General features: G+C 41.7%; 3 protein-coding genes across 3 annotated transcripts; 2 read left to right on the forward strand and 1 right to left on the reverse strand.

Annotated features, from left to right (window-relative positions):
- Positions 1-299: 299 nt before the first annotated feature.
- On the forward strand, positions 300-3,170 carry tlr2 (toll-like receptor 2). The gene is made up of 2 exons (XM_028984207.1): positions 300-418; positions 513-3,170. Exon 2 carries the CDS (start codon positions 514-516, stop codon positions 2,869-2,871), a length of 2,358 nt encoding a protein of 785 aa, XP_028840040.1. The 5' UTR covers positions 300-418; position 513; the 3' UTR covers positions 2,872-3,170.
- On the reverse strand, positions 2,893-9,846 carry rnf175 (ring finger protein 175). Its single transcript, XM_028984216.1, has 9 exons — positions 9,606-9,846; positions 8,780-8,817; positions 8,552-8,693; positions 7,562-7,716; positions 7,084-7,191; positions 6,880-7,000; positions 6,363-6,496; positions 5,450-5,551; positions 2,893-3,629 (listed from the first exon to the last, which is right to left on the reverse strand). The coding sequence occupies exons 1-9, from the start codon at positions 9,624-9,626 to the stop codon at positions 3,509-3,511; spliced, it is 942 nt and encodes a 313-aa protein (XP_028840049.1). The 5' UTR covers positions 9,627-9,846; the 3' UTR covers positions 2,893-3,508.
- A 1,338-nt stretch (positions 9,847-11,184) lies between these two features.
- Positions 11,185-13,741, forward strand: fgb (fibrinogen beta chain). Its single transcript, XM_028982067.1, has 8 exons — positions 11,185-11,304; positions 11,459-11,476; positions 11,657-11,860; positions 11,947-12,130; positions 12,220-12,561; positions 12,706-12,828; positions 12,976-13,261; positions 13,346-13,741. Exons 1-8 carry the CDS (start codon positions 11,227-11,229, stop codon positions 13,572-13,574), a joined length of 1,464 nt encoding a protein of 487 aa, XP_028837900.1. The 5' UTR covers positions 11,185-11,226; the 3' UTR covers positions 13,575-13,741.
- The last annotated feature ends 2,931 nt before the right edge of the window (positions 13,742-16,672 follow it).

A 16,672-nucleotide genomic window follows, 5' to 3' on the forward strand; every position in this document is an offset into this window, starting at 1 on the left:
CAAGGTTTATATTTAGGTAGACTTTTAAAGACTGTTTTTTAGTTTCTGGTGTACACCCCCCAAAAAAAAACTCAAAAATATTTTTTAATATTAAGAAAATAGAGTTTACTGAGTGTTTGCTTTGCTAATACAGACATTATGATTCTTCAGACATTTGTATTTGTCACTGGCAAATCTTCCTGATGTTGCTCAACCTTCAAACTCTCATTTCCACTTTTCACTTCACAACAGGCAGTTGTACCAATCATAATGTTTTAGACCAAAAGTTCTACTGGCTGCACACCAGATGAACATTTCCTGAAACACTGGTTTCATACACTCCCCTTGAAGCCCATGTAAAACATCACTTCCCCATGCCAATGCCAAGAAGCACATAGGTAGTGGACAGAAGAGGAGAACACACAGTTTGTGCCAGAAGGTAAAACATTTGAAAAAAATACAATATTAACCTTTATTTCTTTCCTGCCTTTTAATGTTATTCAGGTATATTGGTTATTTTTTTATTATTTCAGGATGACTTTACAAATTGTAATTGTCATGTGGGTGTTCTGGGGTCAAAGCTCTGTGGTGACAAATGCCTGTGACTGTAACGAAAACCTGGTCTGTGACTGCTCCAGTCAGGATCTACTCCACGTTCCCAGAGTCCCGAACAATGTTCTGGTGCTCAACCTCTCCTCCAACCACATCCAGGTGCTAACAGAAGGAGACCTGCGAGATTACAGAACTATCAAAATCCTGAGCATCCAAAGAAACAAGCTCCAGACAATCAGCAGCATAGCATTTAAGTCCCAGTTACAACTGGAGGCCTTGGACTTGTCTTTCAACCAACTATCTAATTTGTCACATCTGTGGTTTGAGCCGCTTTGTTCGTTAAGTTACTTAAACATCCTGGGTAACCAATACATTACCCTTGGACCAGTATCCCTGTTTCAATCTCTGGGAAACCTGAGGATTTTACAACTGGGAAACCCATTTCTACAAGAGGTGAGGAAAACGGATTTGCAAGGACTTGACCATCTTAGTGAGCTAGTGTTTGTTGCCACAAACTTGTACACGTACGAGGAAGGAAGTTTTGACACAGCCCATCCTCTCAGCTCTGTTACGCTCACCCTCTACTGGCCATTCTTGCGGAACGCCACCCTAGTTTCCCAGATCCTAAAGGACGTCTCTCATCCTGAGACCACTCTGGTGATTTCTGACACACTGCTTCGTGACAATTGCTCTGTCCAGCCCTTCTTAGAGGTCAATCGAGCAGGAGTAAAGAGACTAGTATTACGTAACACGTCCTCCTCTGATGAAGCAGTTGTCTGCCTCCTGGAGGCATTGGACCATGCTCCATTATCATATTTGGCTCTCGAGGACTCTGCGTTTATTGGCGGTGGCTGGTGGCAAAAGGCTAAGTGGACAAATCACAGTGCCCTGGATTCGGTCTACATTCGCCATATCCAAATTCTAAGCTTCTATTTGTTCAGCTCATTGCAGCAGCTTGATTTCCTTCTGAAGTATCTCAGAGACGTGTCCCTCATCAATACGATGGTGTTTGTAATGCCCTGCAACACCTCCAGACTTATGCCAAGGCTTGAATATCTGGATTTAAGCCAAAACCTGCTCTCAGACATGACAATTCGAGAGTCACTATGCAATGGAGATGGATCTATGAGGAAGCTGCGGGTTCTAAATGTTAGCCGGAACTCAATCAAATCACTGGGTCTGATGTCTCAGTTGGTCTCTAAGCTCTATAATCTGTCTGCTCTGGACCTGAGTTACAATACTTTAATTAACATGCCAGAAAGCTGCAACTGGCCTGCCAGGCTTACTTTCCTTAACCTTTCATCTGTTAAGTTGCGTACAGTCACAGCTTGCCTTCCTAGGAGTCTTGAAATCTTGGATTTGTCCAATAATGACTTGACTGTATTCCAACAGGAACTTGCTCATCTGAAGGAACTCCTCCTCTCAGGGAATAAGTTCATGATTCTGCCAATTGGTGCTTTTTTCCCCAGTCTTCAAGGTTTGTACATCCAGAAGAACATGATCACCATGTTCGGCAGTAATGACCTAAAGGCATATAGGCATCTTCAATTCCTAGAAGCCGGCCAAAACCGGTTTCTGTGTTCTTGCGATTTTGTCCCATTTCTGCAGAATAAAATTGAACACATGGTCAACCTGACTGATGGTTACTCCAGCTATGTGTGCGACTCCCCATTTGCACTGAGAGGAACTGCAGTCATGAAAGCCCACCTATCACTTTTTGAGTGTCACAGGATCCTGATAACTTCTGCCCTATGTTCTGGGACTCTCATTCTCCTTTTTGTTCTTGTGATTTTATGCTCTCAGCTCCATGTCTTATGGTATCTTAGGATGACTTGGGCATGGCTGCGGGCCAAACGCAAACCACTGGTGGGGAAAAGTGCAGACATCCTATATGATGCTTTTGTTTCATACAGTGAGCACGACGCAGAGTGGGTGGAAAACCTGTTGGTGTCAGAGTTAGAGGGGGCCGACCCTCATTTCTCTCTCTGCCTTCATAAGCGCAATTTCCTGCCAGGCCGCTGGATTGTGGACAACATCATTGATTGCATTGAGAAGAGCCACCGCACACTCTTCGTCCTCTCGGATCACTTTGTTTCTAGTGAGTGGTGCCGCTATGAGCTGGACTTCTCACACTTCCGCCTTGTGGATGAGGGCAACGACTCCGCTGTCCTGATCCTTCTTGAGCCCATTGAGAAGGAGACAATTCCCAAGCGGTTCTGCAAGCTGCGAAAGATAATGAACTCACGGACATACCTGGAGTGGCCTGATGAGGAGGAAAAGAGGGTGGAGTTCTGGAACAATCTCAAAGTTGCCCTGAGAAGGGAGGATGCCGTACAATAGATTTCTTTACAAATGCAAGCAAACTGTCAAAACTTTATTGAGTTTTATAAAATTCAATTTACCAACTACCATAATATTAAAGTGACCAAATGAAGAAAAAAAAATCCTTTAGGCACACCAAAAATTTCAGTTACATGTTGAAATGTGTTAAGAATACTGCATACACTAATACATGATGATCATAAACATGTATTACACCATGATAATGCCATGTAATGTTTGGTATTTGTGAGAGGATATGGGTTTGATGATTCAGTGAGCTGCACTATTTGTAAATAAAAAACGCATCTGGTTATATGCATACTTGTGAAACGCTTGCGATATTTCAATGAGGCAGAAAAAAAAACATATGCAATTTACAAACATAACTTACATGGCAAATATAACAAAAATAACATAGGCACACAGACAAATTGTGTTACAATACCTCATTCTAACAGACGGACAAAGACTGTTCAGTTACTTTTCTTCCTAAACTGAGGTGTTTCATACGGTTAAAGCTGAAAGCTTAACCGATTTAAAGTATATTTAATAAATTAAACAATAAAAAAGCATTTCCTTTTAGAAGAAAAAAAAAAGCACTCATTCCTAAAACGTTGCCTCCTGTGTCTTAGTGATTCTCAAATCATCCAAAATTCTACTCAAGGCCCAGGGTGAAATTTATTCCATGAACAACGCCAATAATGATGGGTTGCCAGGCAACAAGGTACCTCAGCCAATCCAAGAGCTGACCATATAAAACATGTGTCCTCTCCCATCTGATGCAAAGTGTCAAGGACTTGAAAATCTGTCATGACATGTGAATGACGCACACATGTAACACACACATAGACAGCCAGTAGGTTTTTATCTTCCCACTAATAAATCTATAAATATTCAAGAGTATAGGCCAAAATTTGACTTGTGAACTGCTACAAGAACTGGGGCGTGACACTGTAAACAACGATCTCCTGTGTAACAAGTACCTTTCTAGTGAAGTGACAGTCATTGTGATACACAGCTCAGCACGTGGTGCACACAACAAAATGAGTCCTCTGCTTTTAACACATCACTCTTGGTGAGCAGCAGGCAGTCATGACAGGTGCCCGGGGACCACTGAAGTAATGGTCTAAGTATCTGGTAACTCTTCTCTGTCACCTGGTGCATGTCTTCTCCCTTAGTGTCTTCCTTTTTTAACCTTAATGCTGGGCACTGCCCTCAATCTAATCAAACTAAGCACTATCCTATACTATCTAGTTACACTCTTCCCTGACACTATTTTACAGTCTCCAATCTCCATCAAATTAATCCTCCTCCACGCTTATATATCACTTTGTGCTCCTCCATCCTCTTAAAAATTGTGTTCACCACATCCTTTCCATCCTTTTTGCAAAATCTACCACCTTCTGCATTCCTCGCTTTGACACTGTACCTACCAATCACCTATGATTCCTTCACCAATATGTCCATTGAAGTCTGCTCCAATCACCACTCCCTTGGTAACACTACTTCAGCCAACAGTCCAATTTCCTTTAACCTGGGCATTGACAAATCCAAAAATTAAACATTTGTAGTTTTTTCTGTGTAATCGATATGGGAAAGTATTGCACTGGATTCACTTCATGACGTAAGTCTCTACATATACCTGGGCTTGGAACCGGTGCATCCATAATTGCTGGGTTAACAGCGTTTAATTGTGTTTCTTCAAAACAGCTTGCTGATACTTGCTGATGCAGTGTAACTACCTACCAGCGTAACCACCACCTCATCTTGGTAGCAGAGTTTTCTTGCAGCTATTCACTGCAACAGATGCAATTCACTGCATCATTTAGAACTAAACATAATCAACCATGCTGTAACCATGCTGGTTGGGGGGGCCACACATAGACACATAGACACACACAAACACACACACAGCTGACGGTGTATTGTATATAGGTATATTTTGCATATTGTTTGGGGCAGTGGTGGCCTAGCGGTTAAGTTGCCGGTTCGAATCCCGATCTGCCAAGGTGCCACTGAGCAAAGCACTGTCCCCACACACTGCTCCCTGGTGATGGGTTAAATGCAGAGAACAAATTTCACTGTGAGCACCGTGTGCTGTGTATCACATGTGACAATCACTTCACTTCACAGGATGTCAGCTAGAAACCAAACTGAAACCCAAACCTGGATGTGTGCGATAGACAAGGTAGTCAGCATGTGTGAAATCTAAATGGATGTCGGACCAAAGGAACACCACTTACCTCCAGGCCTCAGCGCAAACCTGGGTCGGAGGGTCCTCAGTCCTCCTTAACTCCAAAAGTTCACATAGGGGAAAACCCCACAAACGAAAGAAAACCAAAAAGGGGGAAAAAAACATGCATCTAAACGGAACAAACTAACTACAAGGAAAAAGGTACATCCAGAGGCCACAAGATCCACAACCAAGGTCTCACCATAAACCAACCAGCCTCCAGCTTCTTTTATGGCCCAGCTTGCAGACCTGAAAACCTGGAAGCAAGCTGGTGCCCCTTCGTGGATGGGATGTGATTGTGAAAGTGTTATGTCTAGCTAAGGTGTATTACTCCACATCCAAACACTATACGCAAAAGGATACGGATTGCTCATCATCCTCTTCAGGTCAACCTTCTCGTTGCAGTATGGGCATGTTTGCTTTTTCCCCACAATGCACCAACCACGAATGCAAAACTCATGGAATCTTCCCAATGCAATATGTTAAGGCACAAAATGCAGATCAGCAAATAATAGCATAAATTAACAAATGAGAAACTAGCCGCAGTCTGGGAGATTGATTTTAATTTTAGAACCTCCAGCTCCCACCTGCACCTTAACTTGAGTTTGTGACCGAGCCTCCCAGTCCAATCACACTGCAAATCAGGCCAGTACTCTGAGGGAACTCAGGGAGATCAAACTCAGCTGCCAATGGCAGGAACAGCATGAGTCATAAAAAGACACTGTGCATCCTCAAAATTTGCTTCATAATGATATGCATCCAGTAATTACCCATAAACTTGCTTATCATGGTGACAAAATCCTGAAGCGATCATGCAGTTCAAACCTTTTGTTTTAACTAACCAGATAAAGAGGGTAAGAAATATTAAGACTACAGTGGCATTATCTACAGGTTAATCTGAGAAGAACAACTGTACAAAACAGACAAAATATAGTACAAAAAGCTGAGCCTTGTCTGAGAAACAAAAAGATGATAATCTCTATGACAAATACGTATGCCATGGTCATGTTGCCCATGTTGACTCACATTATTAAAGTTGCAATGTTTAAAGATTTAAACTAAAACAAGGCTAAGTAGAATACCACTGTGTACCTCCAGATTAAACAGTGAAATACATAGAATCTGCCCTATTCTGCATGATTGGAGTTATTCAGACATAGCCAGCTTTTTGCTGAATTATTACTTTATTTGATGACATTTAAATTCTCCAGGAGGCAAAATCTCATGATGTTATCTCAAATGATTTTTGACAGAGTAAGTTGTTGCAAAAGGATACATATGATTGCAGGACAGTTGATATGTGTCTTCAATGATGCCTTCCTCGTCTACATCGACAAAGATCTTCTGCCCGCAAACTGCGCAGATGTCATCGCCTAGACTCCGCGAGGGCATCCCACCCATGCTGTAGTACTGCCAGAAAACACAATAATGTAGTTTGATTGTGTATAACATCAGAATTAAACTGTGATGCACAATGTAATTTTAGACAGATTAAGTTTGATATAGGTCTCTCCATGTAACTAAAGCTTGATAAAATGCATAGTTAAAACTATAACAAAGACAAGTGTGGGGGGAAAAAAAAAAAGTGTCGGCTCAGATGCAGAGTGGCCTTTTTTTATTAAAAAACTTGCATCTTTTTTTTAATATTCAGATGATGCATCTGAGAATTTACCAGTCCTCAAGAGCACACTACCAGCCCCAATGTTTTGTCAACTGGACCATGTAAGCAGATCACTGAACTGGTGTAGAATAACTTGTGCAACATAATGGCTAGAAGTTTCAATCCGGCCTACCCCAATGGTGGAAGCCATATAGTCTGAGCAAATCTCAGCAAAGTCTCGCCCCATCACTCCATAATAGAGACCATAGAACAGCATGATGACACCAACGTCCATCGAGTCTTCAGCTTTAATCCTGTATAAGACTCAAGTTAATACTAAAATCTCCAATACAGTGTGATTTGAGGTTTATGATTCAGGTTCCTGAGCATTACCCACCTGAAAAACACATTAAAGCCAAACATGGTGAACATAATAGCAAGGTATCCCACCACACCGACTGCGTAGCTTAGTTTGTAGATTAGCAGGAACCATTTGTAGACCATTCTGAAAAGGCACCACAAACTGGTTACACAAAATCAGATTAAACATATAGTACAAGCCAAATGTTTGGACACACATTCACATTCAATGTGTTTTCTTTATTTTCATGGCCATTTACATTGGTAGATTCTCACTGAAGGCATCAAAACTATGAATGAACACATGTGGAGTTATGTCTCCAAAGTTTTGGCCTGTACTACATCAGACATATACCTATGTTTTTTAAAAGAAACAATATAACATGAAAGCACACTTTGTGGGAAGATGATGCAGACAAATTACCACACAAAACTTGTTCGACCAACCATATTGCAAGCAAAAAAAAAAGCGTAAAACATGTGGTGCGGCGAGAGGAAAAAGAAAGTCACGTTACCTGGGCGTCCTGCAGGACAGTGGCTTGCGGGTGGCCCTGAAGATGACATAGCTGGTGATGACAGAGAACATGCCCCAGGTAGACAGGAACCGCCACCAGTAAAGCCTGATGATGAAGTAGAGCGGCACCACCCACATCTGCAACAGGGTCACCATCTGCAAGTAGACAGAGCGAGAAAGCAGGACAACCAAACACATGATCAAGTGGCTGCAAATGTTATTTCTTTAACATTTTTAGAAACTACTTTGTAGCTACACCTAGTCAGGTACAGCAATCGGCCATCTACTGAAAATTATATTACGAAACCACAAAATATGACAGTGGGTGGTGGCCTAGCAGTTAAGGAAGCGGCCCTGTAATCTGCCATGGTGCCAATGAGCAAAGCACCGTCCCCTCACACTGCTCCCCGGGCGCCTGTCATGGCTGCTCACTGCTCACTCAGGGTGATGGGTTAAATGCAGAGGACAAATTTCACCGTGTGCACCGCGTGCTGTGCTGCTGTGTATAACAAGTGACAATCACTTCACTTTCACTTCACATTCCAAATGCTATCCCATGAACCATAAATGATACTTTGAAATCATTTTAATTCAAACTTTGTTTGACCCTTGAAGTGTGACAAGCTGTCTACCTTGCCTCATTCGTCTGTCGTGGTTTTCAGAAAAACAATCTTCTTTACATGCTCAGTCAATACGTGACGTTTTGTATTTTGTGATTTCTGAAAGTATCAAATGTAATTTCTGTGTTGACAAATAAATAAGATAAATGCAAGATAACTAGACCAGTTGATCCGTTGCAGCGACCCTTAACGGGAGCAGTATCTGCAGTAATGTATAGGTATCGGATTTGGAAAAAAACGTGGATCACCCATCCCTAGAAATAATGACAAAAACGCAAGGCTGTAGGTCGATTTCATGCAAATATGGTAGATGCGGTGCTGACGTGCGGACTCGGCAAAATGTGGTTAATGCCGGCTCTTCCCTCACTCACATTGTACGACCTGCAGTGTCTCTGCTTCCACTGCACCAAGACGATCTGGGCCACCACCAGAGTGGCAATAAGGATGAGCACCATCTCAGCATGCATGGCCTCATGGCCCCTGTGCCTCACGTGAAGCTTCTCATGTTGGACCCTTAAATAAATAAATAAGTAAGTAAATGATAGATTTTGCCAGAATTAGCAGTGCTGGACACGGAGAGCAGAACGGCAGCTACTCACTTCCAGGTTTCTTGGTGGGACATTCTCAGGAGATCCCCCTGCAGGGATGAGGTGGTTAGTCAGGGTTCTTTTGTTGGGTGCCTTGGCAATGCAGAAAACAAACCTGGACAACTTGAGCTTTAAACAAATCGCCATTATGCCTTAAACGGATACAAAATCAAAAACTAACCGTACAGTCAGCGCTTCAGGGATTTCACTGGCTTTTCTTTTCACAAGATAGGAAAGGGAGGCTACTGCAACTTTTGAAAACGCGCACATTTTGTAGTTGCTAGAGCAAGCATTACCATGTCTGTGTTTGTGAACACGTTTTAGAAGAAACCAGACCGTGTTAAATTAATGTGAGGGTTCCAATTAATTAAAAACAGCAGGTCAACTCCTAATAAAAAAAAACATTTCAACATTCTGTGGTTGCACAATTAGCTGAACGTGGGGAGAAAAAAAGAACTAGACTAATTCCCGAAACGCCGAACGGGACGGAGACACCGCAGATCATCCTGGATGATCTGCGCCTTCCATCCGCGACGTCCCGCCGTTCTTCACCTCCCAGAGCCGGCCACCCTGCGCACGACGCTCCGGGCCGCTTTTTATATTTAGAAGAGGAGCCGCGCCATCTGCTCGCCAGTGAAACACTCATCATGTTACACCGCACTGTTTACCGCAAGCAGCCGCCGAGCGCCAGGCTGCGACGCGCCATTAACTCGTGGCCCGGACAGCGCCGGTCGCCGCCACGCCTGCAGCCGGCAAAGCGGCGACGTCCCGACCCGCTCGGCCCGGGGCGGCTTTCTAACGCGCGGCCAGTCCGACGCACGGAAACGACGCTTTCTACCTGCGGTTGCAACGCCGCCATCGCGCTCCCACCGACCGTCTGCGTCACGCGCAGCGATCCAGCGGCCACATTCCCGGCGTGGACACCGGCGTCCCGTCTTTCCAGAGCTTTCTGCCCGCGTCTCTTTGTTGTGTCACTTCTAACCTTACTCTTGCACGCCACATCCCACCAGCCAAATGCGTCTTGCTTACTACAGAAATCCTTGTATTAATCTTTTATTTAAAAACTGCCCACTTCAGTACAATATATTGCAACAGCGCCCCCAGTGGATATTGCTGGACCTGCAACACTTGAACCCCGCGCCTGAATGTCTCTTCGCCTGCGACTCAAATGGACATTTCACAGCAGATTTCACAACACGTTTCCATATTTTACAGCCACGACGTTACTTTGCAGAAGTAGTGAAGGGAGTAAAGGAGCGGTCATATATTTGAGCAGCTGTGATTATAATATGCAAAATATTACATTGTTTGGTTTCTGGCCTCTCCTTTGCACCATAATGCACTTTACACACACAGACAAGGAAGAGAGAGCATGAGATGATGGGAAGAGAAATGTTGTCACCAGTGACAGAGCGAAGTCTGGGGATCAGACTTACTGATGAAAAGTCAGATAAACCTTCCTCCTCATGCGTTCTGGTGCCCATATTTTTTCAGGGATATACCAGACTTAGTGCTTGGGGCATTTGTTTACATTTTACATTTACGGCATTTATCAGACGCTCTTATCCAGAGCGACTTACAATCAGTAGTTACAGGGACAGTCCCCCTGGAGCAACTTAGGGTTAAGTGTCTTGCTCAGGGACACAATGGTATTAAGACACATTTGTGTCTCTGGGACTCAGACATATGAGACCAGAAAGGACTGTTTACTAGTTATCTGTGTCTTGGAAAGGTAAAACTATCCAGCCACAAAGTTTTTGTTAGAAATTTGTTCAAAGGGAGGATCCATTAGGCGTCAATGGTCCTAATACCCTTTTGCACAGAGTATGTCAGTGTCCAGTACTTAAGAGATTTTGTTGTAACAAAAATTTTCTTTTTTCTTTATCTAAAACACACATTCTGACTTCTTTGACATTGCTTCCATAGTAATGCTGAGTACTAAGTAAATGTAATTAGAATCGTTATATTTACATCACTGTTATGCCATCTTCTGCCAGTGATATTACTATAAACTTATACTGTATATACATCAGCCATTATTACAGCATTATTTAGTTCAATTCAATAAAAAAATTGATGATAGAATCATCTAGTTAGAATCACCAAGCAAATCAATTAAACTATATTAAACTGATATTGATAAAACATTTTAATTGTTTTAAAATATCATGTCCAACTGAAATGAACAAGAATGAAACCTTTGTTTTTCTTAAGATTAATATTCCCATCAGCTCACGAACAAGAACCTTATCAAACAAAAGTCTGTCTCAACATTTCCCAAAACTGATGCTGAGCAGCAAACATTTACTCATACCAAGATAAAACAACACAGACCAGTTAACCATTAATGTGACAATGATGCACTCGCCCTAAGGTACAAAGGGGTAGGACTTCTCCAGTATAAAACAAGAAGACCACAGAGACAGACATCAGAAGAAAACCTGCATTTCCTGGCCAACATGAAGTGGGGACTCCTCTTACTATGTTTGTGTGTCAGCAGATCACTTGGCCAGGTCGATTATGATGAATATGACACGGTGAGTTTTTTTCAGAATGTAACTTTTTTTTTTAAATTGGAATGAATTTGTGAACAATGAATTTTCTAGTTTTCTATATCAAATCATTTGTTGGTTTTTGAACATTTGTCATGAATATTTTGCTTGAAATTTCTCATAAATCTGTTTCTTGCAGGAAGCAAAAGACCCAGAGGTATGGATGTGATAAATATTAACACAAAACACAACATATTTTAATTGTCTTGCATGTATGGAAATTCTACCTTTTTGTTGTTAACCTCAAAAAAATGACATTTTAATAGATAGCTGTTGACTAACTGAACACACTAGCATGTTACGGAGTGAAAATATCTTGTATCTCATCCTCCGCAAGCCCAAGGAAGCAATTGACCCCAGAGGTCACAGACCAGTTTCGAGAGGCCGTGAAACCTATGTGCCACCCAATCCAGCCCCACCGCCAGTTTCTGGACGTGGTCGTTATGCTGCCCGGCCAACTTCTGCACCAGCGAAACCAGTAGAGGAGCAGAAAGAGGTGCAGCCTGATGAAGGCGGTTGTAGCCATGGTTCAGAGCAAATGGTTAGTATATGAGTGTGTATGTGTCAGCGTGTGTATATGTGTGCTATAGAATAACGGAAAAAACACTGTTTGTTTGACCTCTATAGGGCGTCCTCTGTCCAAATGGCTGTGAACTGAAGACTACCATTCTGAAGCAAGAGAGAAATGTGAGGCCAAAGGTTGCTGACCTCAAGCGTAAAGTGGATGACCTGGACCGGTCTTCCAACAGCATCTACCGCTATGTATCAGGCTTGTCCAATGAGCTTCGGGAACGGCAGCGAGTCACTGATGGTAAGATGTCTTCAGCACTACAGTATCTGTAGTTAAATCTGTCAGTTTCTCACATGTCCATGTTTATAAGCATGTCTCTTATCTTAAAGGCAATGGACAAGTCGTGAACGAGTACACTAACGACCTGGAGAGCCAACACGCTTTTATCAAGGAAACCATAGATACCACATTCCCCAGCAACATCCGAATCCTGCAGGGCGTCCTGGAAAAACTGAGGGAGAAGATTCAGCGAATGGAGAAAGCCATTGTGGCCCAGCGAGACCAGTGTGTTGACCGCTGTGTTGTCAGCTGCCCCATTCCAGTGGTGTCTGGGAAGGAGTGTGAAGATATCTTCCGCAAAGGTGGCCAGACTTCCGAGATGTACCTCATCCGGCCAGACTCCTTATTCAAGCCATTCAAAGTCTTTTGTGACCAGACCACTCTGGATGGAGGTGACTGAGATTATGTTGCTTGTGCTTATCTACCTATTCCTTCCTTCATTCATTCATTTGTGTTTTGTTTCTACTCTCTGCCCATCATCTCCATTGATGTCTAAAAGTATTTTGAATGTTGAACATTTTTTTTTTTTTTTGCAGGATGGACTGTCATACAGAACCGTTTGGACGGTAGTGTTGACTTTGGTCGTCGCTGGGATGACTACAAGAGAGGTTTTGGAAACATTGCCTTCACTTCAACCAAAGCTCACTGTGAAACACCAGGTGAGAACATCATCAATGACAAATAGGGGGCCTGAGTTATACCTTGCACAAGATACTGGCAATTGGCTAGTAAATTGTACCTTTTGAGTGTTCATAAGCCACTGAGTATATTGTATGATGGTAGGTCTCTACTGTACTTCCTTACAGGAGAATACTGGCTGGGCAACGATCGTATAAGCCAGATTTCAAAGATGGGTCCGACTGAAATTATGTTTGAGATGCAAGACTGGACTGGTGCTAAAGTCAGCGCACAATACCAACAGTTCACTGTCCAGGGTGAGATGTCCAACTACCAGGTATCAGTGGCTGGGTATAAGGGCACAGCGGGTGATACACTGCTGACAGGGGCTCTGGAGCTGTTTGGGGAAAACCGAACCATGACCATCCACAACGGCATGATGTTCAGCACATATGATCGTGATAATGACAGATGGTAAGATATAATTATTCACAGGTATTCAAATACAGCTTTTGGCAGCAGTATCAGTGAACTGTCAATTTCTGTTCTATGTTACAGGACTGCTGGTGATCCAACACGACAGTGCTCTAGAGAAGATGGGGGTGGCTGGTGGTATAACCGCTGCCATTCAGCTAATCCTAATGGACGATACTACTGGGGTGGGGCTTACACTAAAAATATGGCCAAGCATGGTACAGATGATGGCATAGTATGGATGAACTGGAAGGGCTCATGGTATTCACTTAAGGCCATAAATATGAAGATTAGGCCCTTCTTCCCAGAATAAGTATGGACAAAGACATGCAGACATGAAAATGGTCTTGAAATTGACTTACAAATGAGGTCAAACTTTTAAAACACTATTTAAAAGACTTAACAATATGTCATTGTAATTTTAAAAGGCCATAGAAAGAAGTAAAAAGTATAGAAATGTGTATATTTATTCAGTGCAAAGGCAACATGATTGGAGTGTTCTATTTACATTTTCTCATGAAAGAAATTCTGAAGCCTGTGAATAGTTTGAATTCATCTCATTAAAATCTTTTTCAAGAAGATCTTTGGTTCTCACCTTTCGATTTGTGCTGCAGTCACAATACACATCCACACACCAACATGATAAGCGATAAATTTTGTTTTTGCCATTCTTACTTAAAAGTGCCAGAATCCAGAATCCAGTCCAAATACCATTGTCCTGCGGTATAACAACTTAAAATGAAAATGTGAAAGTTAAGTGATTGTCATTGTGATACACTGCTGCACAGCACACAGTGCACACAATGAATTGTGTTCTCTTCCTTATCCGCTAGTCTACTACTGCCTCAGGCAATTTAAACATGAACAGGGTGATCCAGACTCTCACTAGTTCCACTGCAATATGAGCACCTTTCAGGTAAAAGCTATTCCCACTCCCATGATAGTACTTGTTGTAGTGTTTGCCCACAGATTGAAGGTCTTCAGCAATGACTGCTTTTATTTTTGTTCTAACTTGAAAAGTTCTGTCCTGTAGCAACATTGCCACCAAATATTGAAAACTTAATATTATTTATTAATTCAACATTTTGCTTCAAAATGAAAACAAATAAAACAAAAAATGGATATTCTGGCTGTTTTTAGGTAAATGTGCTGAAAATATATAAGCTTCAGAGCATGATTGTGCACCAGTAATACTGACTGAGAAAAAAGAAAAACAGCAAATTGAAAATGTAAACATTAAAAAAGTTTATTTCTGGTTTTGGAATTTTATTACAGGAAATGTATATTAGCAATGTGGCTTCACACCTCCAAGCTTATCAGTTCAAATCACAGCTCAGATCTTCTGTGTGCAGAATTTGCATGCTTTTCCACCACCTATTGGTGGGGGTTTTCTCTTGGTTCTCCAGTTTCTTTGTGCAATAGAAGGTACAGTAGGTGGATTGGAGACTCTAAATTGTTCATAGTGTGAGTAAATGGTGTGTGTAAACCCTGTGATGGGACTTGGCCCATATCCATTCTACACATCAGTAGGGGCAGTGGTGAAGAAAGCAGCCCCGTAAGCAAAAGGTTGGCGGTTCTAATCCCGATCCGCCAATGTGCTACTGGGAAAAAAACTGAATGAAACCTGTATCTACTTTTTCTAGTCTGCAGGGTTCTTTATTGTCTTCCAGAGGGCAAAAGGTAAAAAAAATCTGTGTCCAGGATGTGAGGGATCTGTAATTATTTTCCCTGCACTTTTCATGGTTCTTGAGAGGGACGAATCCTGGATGGAGGGCAGGAGGGTACTCGAAGGATCTTCTAACAGTGGAGGAGTTCAGTCAGTGTAACGAAGATCAGACAACAACTAACAGAAGCGAGTGATCGTAGAGTATACAGGTGCTCAGTGTTAAGTGGGTTTGGCCAGTGAAAATGATAGCTATTCTGGAGAAAGTACGTGTGTGTGCATGGAGTGCAGCTGCGGTGTAGGGCGTCACACGTGCTCAAATTTGGCACACTTATGTGGTACAATTCCTTTAAATAATGATCAAAATAAACCAGAATATGTAAAGAAAAGGCAGGTGTAACAGAGTAAAGCATTACTTCAAGGTTCAGTTTACTAAAATAAAGATTCTCAGCAATATATGGGAATACATTTTCAATCCTTTCATAATTCTAAGCATCATTGTGTCAGTTGTTGTAATGTACCTGAGCAAAGATTAGAGTTAATTGATCTCAAACCCTAACTAGCTTTTTGCATCTAAAACCATACTTGATGTACAGTACTGTGATTTAATCATATATAAGATTGGTAGAGATCTATGAATAAATATTGATATGGATTTGATGATTTGGCAACAGTCCATATGCAGTTTTTACAGATTGCATAAAGACCTACAAAGTTACAATATCCATATGGAGTAATACTGTACTGTGCAAAAAGCACCAATGCAGAACCACTGTTTATCTAAGCTGACAAAACAAATTGCCTGTTAAACAATGATCAAATATTGATTTAGCTAAACTGTTTATTGCAGATTTTTCTTATTTTCATTAAACATTGACATCATGTATACAGAGAAAGAGACAAAAAAGTCTTCAGCCATGGCTGACATAAACTGACATAAATAAATAAATGTGTAAACAGATTTTTAAGAATGTGGATGTGGAATACGTCAATAAATAAATTTGTGTATTTATAAATTAAATCTAATTTAGTCATACAATTTTTATTCATATTACAATTTTTAGTCCTCCATATTGTGCATACTGTGTCCACGAAACACAACCTCAGCACATGGTTCATTTATTTTCTGTTGGGTAAACTAACTGACAGATTCTTCCAAGATATCCTCTAGCAGGACTTGATTCAGTGCAATGTCCTCAAACTGAGTCAGAAGCTCCATCTGGACCAGTGGAATACTTCTGTAAGAGGGAGGCACTTGGGGGCGGATGATGGGCTCCAGTTTAATTGTCTTCATGTCATTTGCAAATGATTTTTTTCCCATTGCAATAAAGTTAAATTGTGCCATATGGGCCATTATGCTATCCTGGGCCTTATGATCGATCTGATGGACAAAGGTATGTTTGCATGAACCCTTGCAAGCTCGGATTCTGATGTCAATGTCCACCTGAGCAAAAAAGGAAAACAAGTTAAGTAATCATGGCAAATAAGTAAACGTTGAAAACCTTGGAACTGGACTGGTTAATGGTGACATGAAGCATGAATAAGTTGAAGCAAATACTTAAGTATTTTATGCCAACCAAAGAAAGTTCTATTTATCCATTGTTTATTCCCATGACAGATGCTACGTTGTCCATATAAAGAAAGGTACACATGATTTGCATGCAGCTGTCCATGCACACACACACACACACACACACACACACACCTCAGCCCGGTATAGATCCCTGATCTGCTGCAGGATGAGGCCA

This window comes from Denticeps clupeoides, chromosome 1 (genome assembly GCF_900700375.1).
Source record: "Denticeps clupeoides chromosome 1, fDenClu1.1, whole genome shotgun sequence".
Classification (NCBI taxonomy): domain Eukaryota; kingdom Metazoa; phylum Chordata; class Actinopteri; order Clupeiformes; family Denticipitidae; genus Denticeps; species Denticeps clupeoides.